A 16,326-nucleotide genomic window follows, 5' to 3' on the forward strand; every position below is an offset into this window, starting at 1 on the left:
ACTACAACTGGCGCAGCTGATCCAACACCACCAGCAAGACCTTTTCACTCCGATCCATGACGTCATGTTACCTGGCCCGACTGCCATAGAATCTAATGGGTATGCTTCCGAGTAGGCAACAATGATGTTGAAGTCACCGCGTTCATCACACCAGCCTTGTCAATGGAAATTTCCGGCCAGGTAGCGTGACGTCATGCATAGTAGTAAACAGGCCTTGTGCTATCTAGGTGGTGTTGGCTAACTGCACGCCTTTCTCTTTTTTCTTTTCGTGCATGCGCATGAGGTTTCGCCGGAGTTTTCGGCGTACAGGCGACCGAAAGACGAATCGGCTAACCATATACTGCAGTTTCGCTGCAATATCTCATGTCCAAATACTACTCTGAGCCGCGTCGGCCATGTCTACGTTCGCAACGCCCTCGCTTTGTCAGCGTTCGCTCGCCTATCTCCTTTCCTTCCGCTCTCGTCCCGCAAGCGTGCTGTCCGCCAGGATCGCTAGGCGGAAAGAAGATGCGAACCGTCCATGTGGCCCCGATCCCGCAAACTTGGAAACGTTTCACCGGAGCAACAGCCAGGTTTCAGAGGGGGTTTGTGGGGAACCAATTTTGTGTGGCCTGTGTTGTGTGACCGCTTGTGGCTTTCGAGGGACCTCCCAACCATTACTGCACTGCGGTCGTCCACCAACGCACGATCGCCTCGGCTACGATGAAGCTGTGTGGGGCCTCGGAGTGCGGCGAGGTGCGCGTCTGTTCTACGTGCCGGGATTCGTTAGTAAAAGGTGTCGTGTCGCGTTTTGCAACAATACATGGGTATGTATACTCCTCAATGCCTCATCATGTTCCGAGGCTCAACATCGTGGAGCGAGTAGTCACGCCTCGCCTTCCATGTATGTGCACACGCATTCACGGCAATGGACAGTTCACCATTCAGGGGCCCACATTACATATTCAGCTTCGCTGGTCATCCTCTTTCACAGAGTGGAATGACACTGACTTTTTTAGCAATCAATCACTTTGAAGCGGCGGCTTGTCACGTTTCTGGTTCTGTAACGTTCCTCGGTGCGATCCTATATCTTGTTTATTACCTGCCTAACCGCTCGCTGTGATTCAGTTGCTGTATATTTGTTCGTGATGTTTACCAGGGCTTCGAAAGTCGACGTTCTGTGCTTAGCAATAGGTTGTGGCAAAGGCGCATCACCGCTGGTCACTCGATTACTCTGCGTAAATCGTCACAAAACGTTCAGCTTCGAACATTCACGTGCAATCGGTGTAGTCCGTCACTCATTTGCGCTTCGGCGCATTTATTGAAGGGTGCGCCCATGCACTTATTCTTGATAAGTGAGCGAGAGAGTGAGTAAAGGTGGATGTGTATAACACCCCCCTCCCCCTCCCCAAAAAAAGAAAGAAAAGAAGGTTACGCGCGAGCAAACGCCCGTTAAGTTTGCAGAGCTACGACCTCACCATCGTATTCTTCCTGCAACTCTGCCTGCGGCGTTAAAAGACGGCACAGGAATGTTCAGCTGCAGCAATTTGTTAGAGGCCACATACGCGTCATAATTCCACAACTTACCGTGAAGTAAAACTCTTGCTTGGGCTCTTGCAAACGACAAGACGGGCGCCACTCACAACTCACGAGTTGTGAGTGGCGCCCGTCTTGTCGTTTGTGTTCTTCCTAGGTCCTGGTCTTCTGCGCCTTGCCTTTACCTACTTACCGTGAAGGCTGAGCACTGAAACTCGAGTTTCATTGGTCGGCGGCACTACATAACTGAATTTTGCATTTACAGAAGCTGCGCTACAAAAGAAGCATCGAGGTTCATGGCTCACGCCCGGCGAACTTGTGTTGGTCGATAGGCGAAGGTGCCGATGACTGCAAAGAGCAACCATTTCGACTGGACGTGTTATCTCGCGAACGACGTGATATTGATGTTCATTCTCGGTTGTTACAGCGGGCGACATTGCAAGGGAAACCGCGCAAGGCTAAGGTCGCGGTTCCGATCATACTTACTAGAGTTTTAGTTTAGGGGACGAAAGCGCCTTGCGCACGCAAGAACTAGGGGCGACGCTGCTGCGCATGCGCAGACCCCTACGTCTGGGTCTGCGCAGTACCGTCACCCCTAGTCCTTGTGTACGCAAGCCGCTTGCGTCCCCTAAACTAAAGCTCTCTACTATATGTGCCAGGAAGCGGCGCTACCTTGGTTACTGTGTAACGAGCCATACTCACTCTTGTTGACGTTCCGCGTTTGCAGGGTTAATGTCTTTGGAGATTAGCGATCCAACGTTGGAGGATGATTGCGTTTTTTGTATCCTCAAGAAAAGCCATGCATTGCGAAGGCTCGGTCGGCAACGGGGCTAGTCCTTGTGGAGCAGCGGTGAATATTGCCCCCCCCCCCCCTTATTTAAGAGTGATGGCTATCGTAGTATGGGAATACTGCGACATTATGTCGCATACAAGGACCTAATAACGTCCACGTTGCATGCAAGTTACTTGGTGCTAAACATTTTCGTGCATCACTTCACGCAGGTGATAATTGGATCCATATATGTATAGTACCCAATGTACCGTATAGGTTTTGCCAAACGCCACTGCATTTGGCGCCTTTGTTGCCACGCCAAGGAATAAGCAGATTTTTTTAGTCGTTTGCTTTGTTGATCGTTCACGTTGATTTTATTTCAGTACCACTCTACAAACACACTCAGTACATATGACTCGCTCGAGTGAAAAAAAAAAAAATCAATACCCCACAGCTTCAAGCTGCAGAGCAGTTGTGCGCAGTGCATAGTATCGCTTCATTTCTATGAATAATTTTTTTTTTTTTCGCAGTCGCGGCTACAGTCATACTTCTCACGACAAGCGATGATGCGTTTCAGTCACTCATTAGACAACCAGAAGGCGCCCGAAACACTTTCCACGAAACTTTATTTTTTTTAAGTGCTTTTACCACACGCATCAACAATTCTACTCAAGTTATTCGCTTTAATCCTCGCTGATCGTCTGCTCAACGCATGGTTGTGCACTTCTGCGAATCGCATCAAGGGCACTTCGACGGTTTTTGCGGTTATACACTCAAGGCGGAGCTGCTACATAGCTAACCATCCATTCTTTGTTAGTTAGGCACACACCGCGCCAACGTACATACATTGTCGTCGACACAACACACACGGAACACGTGACATCTCTCTCCAGATCTTCCGTTTGCGTTTCCGTCTGGACGCTCCTCTGTCGTCTGCGGCGTGTTGAGCTAGCGCGCAGACCAAGCAAAACGCGTGTGCAACACGTGACGTTTACGCTCGCGTGAATTTCAAAAAAAATATATATATAGATATGTATATATATAGCTGGAACACCGAACCCTAGTGGTGAGTAACGTCCGTGGGACCTGTAAAGCGAACACTCTACACTGGTGTTTCCGCACACACAGGGTTGGTGCGTAGCCCGGGCTGCCGGCGGCTCCCGGTAGATGGCGCCACAAGTGTGCACTCATGAGTATCACTGGGCCCGGGCGCTGTGTTAGATGGATCCCCGTAGTCCCCGATGTTTTTTTATTACCTCCGAATTAAATTACACACACATAAAAGAAGCACGTAGCTCTGTTCGGGTTGACGGAAGCGCCGAAGCGGCTGACTTGGGACACAGAAAAGAGCGCGGCGTGAAGGATTTGTTTCTTTTTTAACGGGAGGCCAAGTCAGCGGCTTCGTTTCTCCGGTCGCTTGAAACAAAAACTAGGGAAATATATGTGGGATCTAGAAGTAACGGCGACATAATTTGATTCGATGTTGGCACAAGGAAAATAAATTAAAAAAGAAAGTCGCAAAAACATGAGCTTTTCCGGAACCAGCGCCGAACACGAAAAACAGATGGAACTTGTTAGTTTTACATACCAGGCCACAGATCATGCCCATCATCATACTGTATATCTTTTACCACACACCTGCAATTAATAGCAAACAAAAGGGAGCGAAAAAAAAAACACGATTACATATTTCCGGCAGGCTGTTTGGTTCTGTCAACTCTGCGCACACCAGGCACATCAACTGCGAAACATCAAGTTTGCAGCTCGTAGTGTTTTTTTTGCGTCGGCTCGAAAAACGCTTAGTCCACCATTACCACGTTTAGGACGGCATGCATGGATGCTTCAAAGAAGGGTGGCGACTTCGCTGCACTGACCACTCACCGGCACTTCCCTGCAACGCAGACTTGTTCACCGCCGCGAGCTAAACATAGCTATATTCCACCACACAAGTCGTTTATAGCACTGCCTAATGTACGAGGCGTACACAGGTAATATCCCCTACGCAGCAGAATATAGTTCCGGGCGTAACTATCTGATGGTTAGGTTTTCTTCCCCCTCTCCCTCTCTTTGCTTGGTGCATGATACGTTTCAGCTATACGCGGCATGTTAGGGCCTTTGCACGCATGCGCGTCGCGTACCGCGGATTACTGTGGCGGCTAGCAGACGACGAGGCGCGGATGAACACAACTCGTAGTGCATTCGGCCTTTTTGTTGGCCAAGGAGTCCCGCAGCTTCGACAGCACTGCGAACGACTTCCGAGATGGAGTGACTCAGCGAGTGCGCGACATCGAATGTGGCGCGCGGGGAAGTTGGTTAGCGCGCGAACACAGTCAAGTGAACTACTATAACGACGCCATTTGTACGCCCGCGCAAGGAACAAGTCACCATAAACCTACAGCACAGACTGACAGCCGAGATAGGGTCCAACCTACTGACGCGACAGACTTGTGTGACAGACGTGTGAAGCGAAGCTATATGCGTGGACGGCGAATATAGTTCTGAGACTGTCGTCCATACCGAAAGTTAATTTGCATCAGCCGCACGACTGTGTAGCTGCTCTGGCCGTGTGTTGGCGCTGGGGTTGCCCTTGAGCTAGAGTTTGTATACTGTCGGCAGTGACTCTACCTTAAGCCATGCCTTGCCTACCGGCAAAGAAAAAAAAAAAAGCTACTTCGCCCTAGCTAGGCGATATAAAGCTGCAGAGATGGGGGACCCGACAGGGACGGAAAGTAAAATGATTAGAGCGTAAAAGTGGAGTGAGTGAGTGAGTGAGGACTATTTACAAAAAGGGAGAGAAACTACTGCGCGGGAGGATATTTTACACAGCGGCGCAGTTGGGCACGAAGTTGCATTCATGTTAAGTCACTCTTACGCAAAAGTACCCGGCAGGCCTTTATCCTTTTTTTTTTCTTCTATTCTGCCTGCTACAAGATAAGAAGTTGTAGGCATTTTTTTTTTTTCTGAGCCGCCTATATCGCAAAACACATTTTCAACCCTCGGCTATACTTCTTTTTTTTTGTAACTCTAGTGGAAAAAGAAAAAAAACGGAAATTATTTTTCGACCACGTGATGCTGGCCTGGTCTTGGGAATCTTTCGTTTAGATTTACTTTCTCTTACATCTCGCACTGTGTACACTGTGTACTGGAGCTGTTTTTTGGCCGATATTGCAATTTCTGCAGAAGTAAGGGCTTTCCCTTTCGACGATGCGGCTCTTGTATTCTTCCACGACTGGCAACGCACGCCGGATGCTAAGCCTAACGTCTATTCTAAGCACTTCTTGGTGGCCGGATCTACGTGCAGTTTAATACATGCGTTGCTCGCTGGTTTATATGCGTACGACGCATACGTATGTGCTGCGCCGAGACTTCCACCGCGTTATACTCCGCATACGCGACAGAACCCATCCGCACTTCCAGGTGCCAAAAGGCGTGGTCCTACATAGCCTCTCCTGCCGCTTCTACCCCAACACCACGAACGTATTCTTCCGAAGCTTCGAATAGCATTAGGACTAACGCGATTTAAACAACGCTGCGGTATACACATTATTTTCGTTTAGTATATTACCCATGCAGGGAAGTAAGGCTGCCCTTCCGCTCAGACCGGAAGAAGGCGAACCAGGGACGTACTGCAGGCTCCGTCAGCGTCTCCCGCTGGGCGCCATTACCACGAACGCTTTGCATACGTTTTTCCGCGGAAGCCAGAGGCACGTCGCCTGCGCACGCTCCCTTCCAGCTTAAGCTAAGTAGAAACGGGAGAAGGGTGCTCCAGCACAGCGGAAGCTAAAGATAGAACCGGAAGACACTTCAGCAACCAGGAGTCGCTGACGTGCCCTTCAGCAACGGCCAAGGACGCCGCCGCTATTCGGCCCCTACGGACCGATATGTTGCAGGTGGAATAACGCCGCCTTCCCGGTCTCGTCTGCCCGAGGTGGCGCTGACGTCGCTACTTCCGGTGACGTGCAGCAGCAGAACCGGGCCGTAACGCGCCTCGCGGTGTTGTTGTTGTGCGCGCGCGCGGCGAAGGAAGAGTCTGCACCCCGGTTGCATCAGTATCCGTACGGCCCGTACTGCGAGCCGTGGTGGTAGGCGTACGGCCCCGGGTAGGCGGCGTAGCCGTACGGCTGCCGCTTGTCCGGGTAGACGGGCATCAGGTACTGCATGTTCTTGGCCTGGTCGGCCTTCTTCTCGCGTCGGAGGCATCGCGCGGAGGCCAGGAAGAGGATGCCGGTGAGCAGGCTGGTGCCGACGCCGGCCCAGGCCAGCATGTAGGACCAGCCGTAGGCGAAGTCGGTCACGCCCTTGCGCCGCAGGATCTGGACCGCAGAAAGGGAGGGAGGGGGAGAGGCGAAAGTGAGAACGGCGGGCGGGGGAGGGGGTTAACCACTGGCAACACACGCATGTACACACACACGTCCAAGAAAAGGCTTTCGAGAGCATGTTCCTCGTGGAACATCGCTAGTGCATGCTTCCTTCCAGCCTAAGTGGAAACAAGAACGCATGGAGTGATCTAGCTCCCGGTCCCAAAGACCACCCACACTCTTTAAAAGACACCACTCCCCATTTAATCCATAACGGTCGACACAAAGCGGATGATCGTGCTCAAAGAAAGACATAAACACATAAATAAAGCACACACGCAGGCCCCCTTCCCCAGTAGCTGGCCCGACAAGCAGTAGCCCTGGGTGATCTCCTATGCCCTCCTGTAGATAAATTCCTCTCTCTCTCTCTCTCTGGCAAGAGAGCCGCGTGAATTATAGAAACAGTGCGGAAATTAAGGCTCGCCATGTTATAGACACTCTGTGGATGTTTATCGATGACGTCTACAAACTGCACATCGAAAGGCTTTGCTGAACTGCATAGCCCACGAATTTATACTCGTGATGAACTGAGGAACACCAAATCGCTTAGTCGTAGGCGGTCGTGGAACGCGGTTGCCCTAAAAGTGCGGTAGCGCTTCAGTAGCCTTGCGCGATACGCGAGTATACCTCGTCCTACAGGATTCCAGCATCTACAGAGAACGATGGATCGCCTATAAGCTGCTGAGACTATTCTAACACGCAGAGGGTCTCGAAGGCCATCGAAGAAAAGGCACGAGCTCTTATAGTTTCTCCGCACCTACACGAGATTTTCATGCTGACATGTTGGTTCCTTCGATGAGTAATGAACAAACGTTCTGCTGGAATCTACAATGTAAACGCAGAGTTCTATTAACTGCTCATTCGGCTTCTTTTTTCTTTCTCTCTCTCTCTCTCTCTCTTTGTTTCGTTGACGCCGTTGTAGCATAATGTCTACGTAGCATAATCTCTACGTCTGTTCTCTGTGTACACGTTCAGCCGAATTTAGGCAGATGAGATATCTTCTTTGTCGCTGAGTTTACTCACTTTCTTTATTTTAGAACGATCATCTGTGTGCCTTCCGAGTATTCCTACACAACATAGCACATTAAGTCCTACATATATGTTCCAAAATATTTGGAAACTGGTTATAACCCGCCTTCACGAAAATGTTTGCACTTTTTTCTTGCACCGTTTGAACGTAGCAACACGAAACATTATATATAACTTAATATATTGAACAACCGAGCTGATTAGCAAGAATTATTCTCGCCTAATTGCACGTATACAACGCTTCAGAGAACACACGCGGTTTGCCTTCGTATAACCTTCTGCGGCAATAAGGTAGATGACAAACGGTTAAATACTTCGCCAATTCATTGACAAAAAGGAAAAAAAGTAACCGTCTTTGCATATCGTCCTGTCGTCATTCGGGGCTTTCAGAGAGACCCTGGATATCGCATCCGACACCACTTCGATCGTGATCCTTAGAACGCTACCCGAGCTCTTGAGCGGCTTGAGCAACGTGCCGGTTTCGCTCTATCGTGGGTCTTTTCAGGCCCTCAAGGTGGCAGCACCTGTCGCGCTGTAAAAGTGACAGAGGAATGTACTCACGGCTGGCCAGGAGTAGACGGACTGGCTGTCATGCAGCTTCTTAAAGTCGTAGTATTCGACGCCGTGCCACAGTCCCATCGCACCCGCGACTGTCAGGGCTGAAAAAAAAAAATATGAACGGTTGAAAGGTCACGCGCGATGTAAAAATTCTGTCGTCATTCTGCGGCCACATAAGCCAGAGGCGTCCAATAGTATGTGTGGCATGCACTGGTAAGCCCAATTCCTTTGAATCAAGCCATCAAGCGGTGCCACCGCGAACACCGCATACGGCACCCGTATGAATATATAATCAGACAAGATTGTCTCAGTATATGTTGTGGGTTGGATTCCGCCGATAATCGGAGAAATATTGAAAGTTGCGACGCATACGCAGTGACCCAAGTTAGCCCGACGGTCGGTTTCTTACCCTGTCCCCTCAGCACATCAGCCCGATGCTGTACCCATTAGGCCACGGGCACGAAATCGCAGCGTGTGCTACTGAAAATTGTTTCTTGCTGCCGCGGTGCCTCATCTGTGCTTCTCTCTTTTGATGTAACCACTCCCTTCTTTAATGCCCCCGGCCCTGAGGGTACACGAAATGAATACATGAATAAATATGGATATTACGGCGTTGCACTGCCCGAGTACGAGGTCTTGGTTACGATCCCAACCGAGGTGCATGGCCTCATTTCTATTTCGTCGGAATGCAAAGAAACGCCCGTGTACCGCGCATTAAAGAAACCCAGGTGATCAAAGTTCACCCGGAGTCTCCCACTACGGCCTGCCTCGTGTGATCAGATCGTGGTTCTGGCACTTGAACTCCCAGAGTCTTTCATTACGCATTGAAATCTGTTTCCTCCGTTCGCCATAGCTAGGCTATGTGTTGCGACGCTGCTGTTGGGCACGTGAAGATTCAGCGCTTTGGTTCGCCCATAGCTAAGCCGGAATGTGAGCACTGATCGACGGTGCCGTGCTGGAGGTATCACATGTCGGGAGGACAAAAGCGAGAGAACGCGTTTACGAGTGGCAACGTGCCGTGTCAGGGACGCCCGCCCGGGCTGATTGACGGGCACCTGTCCGCCCCTCCGCGTGGATGAAGGGAAAAGCAACAACATAAATTTAAAAGAAAAGAGAAAAAGGGAAACTGGGTGCACTCAATTTAGATGCCACACCCGTCCGCAGAACGCACTGCATCCTTCGCGTCACGTGCACCGTCCGGCCCACTACGCATTCTGTTCCGCTCTGGCGAGCCAATCGTTCTCCCAAAAGAAGGCAGAGGGCGCTGCCACTCGCTCGCTCGCTGGAGCCCAATGCCGGTCGGAAAACAAACGACGCTGCGCATCCTGGCGAGAAGAGCCTTTGTTCGACGAAAAGGAAGGGAAGCGACGAGACAGTACACACATCCGGTCGATCGCCGAAAATCGCAGGCCTTGGAAAGTATAACTGTTTAACTGTTATTGCTCTACCTCGATCGTGCTTCACAGCGAGCGTTCTCCTACGAAATGACCGATTATAGAGATACCGGTGCAAGTGTGAACTGTTTTTTAATTATATTGCTACGGAACAGCCGCCACAGTGTGGCTGCACTGAGGAGAAAGAAGACGACGTGGCCCCGCTTGATATAGCGTCGCCATCTTTGCCACCGTTGGTATACGTGTAAATATATTGTAAATATACTTGTACATCAGCTACACGTAACATTAATTTGGTGGAGGTGCGGGTAACAATATATTACACAGCTTTAGTACAGCGTAAGATGTTTGCGTTAGTGTGTAACACAACGCTAACACTAACGCAAACGTATATGGCGCCCAACTCGACGTCTGTCCAAATGAATTCGAGGCGAACGCTTCCTTCAGGAGGTTTGTGTTGTCTTTCTAAGGCGAGCACGTAACGTGGACAGTGGTACAGCGGTAGTACAGTGGTAATAGACTATCACTTTTGATGCCATTGATCTGCTGTATGGTTTCAAAAATCGCATAAATGACTGAACAAAAGCTAAGCTACTGCAGATATACAAGGAAATATTTGCTGTAGATCAGCAAATGCAGCAAAAGGCAACATTGAATAGTCTGAATGTTAACAGTCGTACATATGGTAATCGTACTTGACCTACGGTTGCGCGCAACAGTCTGGAGGCCACATATGCTGCTAAAACAAATATATTTTTTTCTTCGCAGCCTATAGGTATTCATGCTGAAATCAACGGGCGCATGTTCGATCATTGTAGCACAATTGTAGGCTTCACGGTTGTGCTAGAAATTTACAGGAACGGCATTGTTCTTGCGCGCAGCAAGAGCACTGACAACGCGCGGTGCCTTCTTTCCGCAACTCTGCGCAGTCGTCTGCTTGAACACAGAAGAGCAGACGACGCAGTCATTCATGGGCTTCAATGGAATGCTAAGCACCGGAATATGTTGATAATTATTCTCGATATTGAGCTCACGATTTAAATACTCAGGAGTATAGACCTTCACGCAGTAACACAGTTTCTGCAATACATAAGACCTCGCGCAGCGACCTTATATGCACCAGCTGTACACGTTGCACGTAACGTATAATTCGACGCTATAGCGGCCGCGCATGCACACGCACGGATGCATGCAACCGCCTTCTGTCACTTTATTCAAGTATCTATCTACCTCTACTTTTCTTATACTTCTTTTTTTCTTTCTCAAAACGTTCTGCAACACACTCGCGCGCGAGAGTTCGCCACGAATCGCGCGCCTTTCGAGCGTCGCATTGTTCTGGCGTGCTAAAAACCCTGCAGGCGTCGTCGTTCGCGCTGCCAAAAGGCGCCCGCTCGGGGTGTGTGTGCGTTGGCCTCGATGCAGACGAACAAAAACTGCGCTTACGCAGACGACTGCGCCAACGGCGGCGCCGGTCATGGCTTCGTTACGCGCCGATGTGCGTCTGTCGTGCGTTGGGCAGTTGGGTGCAGCGAGCAGACGACAGGTTTTTCGGCGACGGACAGAACAGACGACATTTGGCTGACGCTGGTATGCCTTTTCTTTGTCACACTGGTTAACTGCAGCGAACGAGCAGACGGCAACCTTTTTCTTTTTCGACGGCCGAAACAGACGATCTTTTGGTTGTACGCTGGAATATCATTTGTGGGTATAGTTGCATTTAGGTATCGTCTTTGTTTCCATGCCGTAACTTTACGAGAACTAATCTTGCTTTCTCTTTCGTCTGCGCGATACGCTGTTGCAACAGTGGCGAATTTGTATGAGCGTATTAGTTAACACTGCTCTCAGTTACTGACAATGCTGTCCCCCCACACGTCCCTCTATTTTTTTTCCCTCCACCTTTATGTTAGCCGCACTGAAGAAAACAGCAATAGAAATCGTTACATCCTTAGTTATCTGCCCACATATATACGAATGAAACAGGCGCAGTCTGCAGCTACTATTCTCTAGCCAAGCGCATGAATGGCTCACGCTTTTGCTGACTTTCTAATGACTTTCGTACGGCTTTCGAATGGCAGCTACGGGTGCAATTTGCAACACAGCAGGGTTGCTCTTAACTGCTAAGCGAGGTCAGATGGGTATTGTCAATAAATAGTGCATCCGGAACTGGAACTGCTAACTGGAACCGGTCACGAGTTCACACCGATGACGGACGCCGACTTTTACTAGTTTCTACATCGCCATGCTTCGTATAGGCGCATATATTTCAAACGTTGTCCCCATTTAGTTCGATAATGCAGTCGAATTACCTCAAGACCTCTGGACAAGAATTACCACGCTATCAGCGCTTCGATCTCCAGATGGTTGTGGCCAAGTACTGCACCAGGGTGGCCAATCCTGCTCTGGTGAGGGAGCGCGTTACCGGTTCTGGTCACCGGGATCAGGCCACACTCCAGGCCTGTTTGTGCAATTTTATCAACACGCGGATTTTTTTTTTTAATCCGGTGGAAAATTGCCGGCACCGGGATTCGAACCACGGACCTCTTGCACGCAAGGCGGGTGTTCTACCTCTACGCCACCGCTGCTGATTACATACTATAATTGCTCCGGTCTTCCTTCACCCTTCGTTGTATCCTTACAAGTACCCACACTGCGATCGATGCGCAACGCTTTACCACGTGGTATGTGCTTGCGCAAGCGCCCCAGAGCTCACACCCATAACACCCCCCATCGCACGGCAATGGGAGGCAGCACTGTCCAACTCTGACTCGACGGACAACCTCAACCTGGTCAACCGAGCGAAAAGAGCAGCTATGCCCGCTGGACTCCTGGACTGAGGGGACCAACCACTGCACAGCGGAAGAGCTATCTATCTACACGCTCGCGTGCTCTTTTGTATACAGCTTATTCTGTCTCTCTCCTTGCCATCTTTCTTTTAGCACCGAAGACCTGTGCCGCTAAGTGTCCCAGGGACTTCCTAGACTTCCTGTCGAGCTTCTAAGCGGCAGTGTAACGTCACGTCTAAATCGTTGAGCCAAGATTCGAACTCGGCTCGTGCTTCGCACCATGTACCTCTAGTATGTATAGGCAAATCGGGCACACACACTCTGTAGTCGCCAACTTTGGTTCTCAAACCGAGTAGACATAACTTTGTCAGTTGCTTTATTTACGTGCAGATTACGTTGTCATACACGTGAGTGTTGCACGCAACTCGCAACGTTCTACACGCGTATCTCCGCAGCGTTTGTAACGAGGCTTACAGCTCGCGCCGTCTTTCTGAAATGTCAAGGTGATCGCGCGCGTTTTGAGTTCCCGACGATACGAAAAGAATAATAAAAAAAGAAAATGAAAGAAACAAATACGTGGACCGGCTTTGGAGCGAACTGGAAAAGCGAAGGGCGCACGCGTAATTTGAGCGCGCCAAGCGGCGAAATTTTTTTAAACGTAGTTCTTTCCCGTTTCTCTCGAAACACCGGAAAATACGAACTCATGAGCACTTGCGCGCCTACGCCTTCAACTCTGCTCACGTTGTTTCTTTGTTTGTGCTTTACTTTATTATTCTTTTTTGTTTGTTATTGTCGACGTTTTGTTGAGCGAAGCGATCCGCCTCTCGCGGTGTTGTTTTCGCAGGAATGTTCCAGCTGCGCTGCTGCGTTGTTGCTCGACGGGGGGGAGGGGGTGTACAGACAATATGCACGTATTACGCGCGCGCCGAATCGATTTTACAGAGTCCCCGAAGTCGCCAACGCCGACGGCGACGTTCGCGCGCAAATCCGCGTAAGCGTTTTGTAACGCCGCTACAGCGTTCATACGGGGAGAGAAAAAAACAGAGATATACACACACACACATACGCGCCTATAAAACGCTTTTCGAAAGCGAGTCGTCGTTGGGATTGGGAGGTATATACCGGGGCGAGGCAAGACGAATAGGACCCAATAGCAAAATGCGTGTTCCGTTTCGTCGTATGCTGTACAGTTGTATCGTGGGCGTGCGACTCCCGATTGTTCACTTGTTTACGCAACGCGCTCGATCGCGTGTTTTTTTGCATGCGCTCGGACAGAGCGTGGCGAAGGTCCTCTGGGCGAACTGCGCGCGGAATTGCGAAAGCCGCTACCATACCGGAGTGGCACGAGGGACCGCTGCGCATGCGTCGATTTGGCTGACCCGCGAAGGAATTAAAAACAACAACATATATATAGCGGCGACCCCATTTCTTATACCGCTGGTTGTGGCAGAAACTGCGCGTTTGTGAAACGCGGCGGGCCCATATGCGGACAGGAGGAGTGGGCGCATTGGCTCTATACACAGTCGTGAAAAAAATAATGATAATAAAGAATCAAAAATAAAAAAAAACTCGTTACGGTTTAATTTGTTCCGCAAGGATATTCGTGATCACTGTTGCGTGCGTTTGCTTTATGTAACGCTGTGTGTCCGCCATTTTTCTGTGAGAAACGGGACAGGTTGTTTACAGTACATTTCAGAACGGCACGCTCTGCGCATGCTCCGACCACGCAGGCGTCGCGTAGCAACGGAGACGCGCCTCTTCAGTACAAAATTCTTCTTTCCGTTTGGCTTCTGCAGTACATGTTCTGTCTCCTTTAAAAAAAAAAAAAATTTTTTCAGCGCATAATGACGCGTTGTTACTGCCAATTGAACTTGTTTTAACATACCCACCTCGAGGTTACGCGGAAGTTCCGTGCTCGTGGCTGGCCAGGGAACGTACTATAGTGAGCGTTGTGCGTTCCCTTCTGGAATATATCCCGCCAGATAGGCTCTGTTACGCCGAAGCATGCATGACGCTTTTTCGCACAGGACGTGTAGCGTAAAATAAACGAAATACTGATGTCGATTCTTTCGCGCGACCAAATCATGCCTTGAAAAGAAGCTTTGGCTTGCTCCTATCTAAATACACGTAAGAGGAGAATACGTTTTCCTCGGCAACCACTGCACCAAACTTGACGACGTTTGTCGCACTTGAAAGAAAAACTTAAAACCTAGTGACTGTTGGTTTCGAATTTCTTATTTAAGTCGTGATTTTTCACTAAACATCGGCAAAAATTCAAGCCCTAATGGGAAATTCGGCTTCCAGCAGACACTAAAATTTAGCTTTTTCTCTCAAACACGACAAATTTCCCTGAAATCGGTCCAGGGGTTGTCTAAGAAAATCGTTTTTGCATTTTACATGTATTTGAATAGGCCGCGTCGGAGTTTGGCCCGAGCTAAAGCTTCCCCTTAAGTACTGTATATACTAAATTATCAATCAGTACATCTTGCTGGACTAGTTGGCGAAACATAGCTGTTAGAAGAGGTGCGCGCAAATTAACACACATACACAGACCAAGTATAAACAGGACAAGCATTATAAGTCTGCTTAGTATAACCGTTCGTAGCGATAGCAACTGTTTCTTCCATGCTTCACTCTATCTATATTTGCGGGAGTTCGCGAGATTCTGTGAGCTTCAGTGCGCTTGCGTGCGTGTGCGCGTGTGCGCGCGTGTGTGTACGTGAACGCGCGTGCTGCTTATGTGTTCACTGCGTATATATCAAGTGAAAGCAAAAGGGGGGAGTGGAATGGATCCGTGGGTCGCGGGCTGGTGACGGAGTGAGGCGGTGGGCTACAACAGTTGGCGAGTTCGGTCAGCGAGTAAGCGAGTGTCCGAGTCGCGTGACCAATAAGACAGTGTGGGGTCGAAGTGAGTGCGCGAGTGAGTTCAAGTGTGCGCATGAGTCGGCGTTGAAATAGCCGTACCTGCGAGTTGTGCGTGCGTGCGTGCGTATGTGTGCATGTGTGTGTGCCACTAGTACATGACGTACACGTATAGGGGTGAACGTGATGAAAGGCCTCACCTGCGAGTATCTGCAGCAGTCCCGTGGCGATGATGTTGCTGTTCGAGCGCTTCCAACAGCCGGCGATGCCCGTGAAGAAGGACAGGAAGGCGAAGAAGAAGGATATGATGAACAGCGCCACCACAGAGCGGGCCATGTCTGCGTCACCAGAGGAAGCAGGTATCAGGAACGCGATCACTTATTCGCATATTCATTTGGAGCGCCTTTATACAGCAGGGCGCGGCGAATGAATTCAGTGCACGATGACCATGCTTGCATGCAACTACCATGACATATGTCTAACCTATCATTTTATACGTGCACGCCTTTCATCCTTTATTTCGCAGTTTCGTGCAGCTACGTTATACATTGCCACTCTGTGCAAGTTCCCGCCATCCCTGTGCTATATAAGCCGTGCTACACGTCTTGCTCTAATGATGCGACAGTCTTTGTCTTTCGGCGTCTTTAACTGAAAGTGCGCTGCCGAACTCGAGGTGAAATCTTCCTACACGAAAGTAGGGAGCAGAATTACAGACAAGGTGTCTCTGAACGCGTCAGCGCACGCCACCGATGAGAAGTCCAAGCGCATGCAGCGTAAACGCTGGGAGTAACGCGAGAGTCAGGAATGTTGGCTCTCGTATATACGTACAACACTTCCCTATATGCGTTAAAAACAGGTTCACAGTACAGATGGAGGCTTGAAATGATCGCAACGACGGTCGAGCGAGGGATGTCGCTGGCGCCACCGTTTCGTCAAATGCACTTGTCGAGACATCGGCTTCAGCCTGTGACATTTCCTTGTTCTGCCGCTGTTAATCGGTGCTATCGACTATTGGCTTCCTTTTTTTTTATCTTCTTTTCTTTTTAATGCGGGAA

The 16,326-nt window shown here is 49.7% G+C and overlaps 1 protein-coding gene across 2 annotated transcripts in view; it reads right to left on the bottom strand.

Moving 5' to 3' along the window:
- Positions 1–2,633: 2,633 nt before the first annotated feature.
- The window catches only part of LOC139049110 (transmembrane protein 114), a 103,343-nt gene continuing 89,650 nt past the window's right edge, over positions 2,634–16,326 (bottom strand). For both annotated transcript variants that reach the window (XM_070524329.1, XM_070524330.1), the window contains exons 3-5: positions 15,472–15,609; positions 8,236–8,333; positions 2,634–6,600 (exon numbers count right to left, since the gene is read on the bottom strand). In XM_070524329.1, coding sequence (XP_070380430.1) covers positions 6,334–6,600; positions 8,236–8,333; positions 15,472–15,609 — 503 coding nt within the window. In that variant the 3' untranslated portion in view covers positions 2,634–6,333. The remainder of the gene's footprint in view (positions 6,601–8,235; positions 8,334–15,471; positions 15,610–16,326) is intronic.

This window comes from Dermacentor albipictus, chromosome 8, assembly GCF_038994185.2.
Source record: "Dermacentor albipictus isolate Rhodes 1998 colony chromosome 8, USDA_Dalb.pri_finalv2, whole genome shotgun sequence".
NCBI lineage: Eukaryota > Metazoa > Arthropoda > Arachnida > Ixodida > Ixodidae > Dermacentor > Dermacentor albipictus.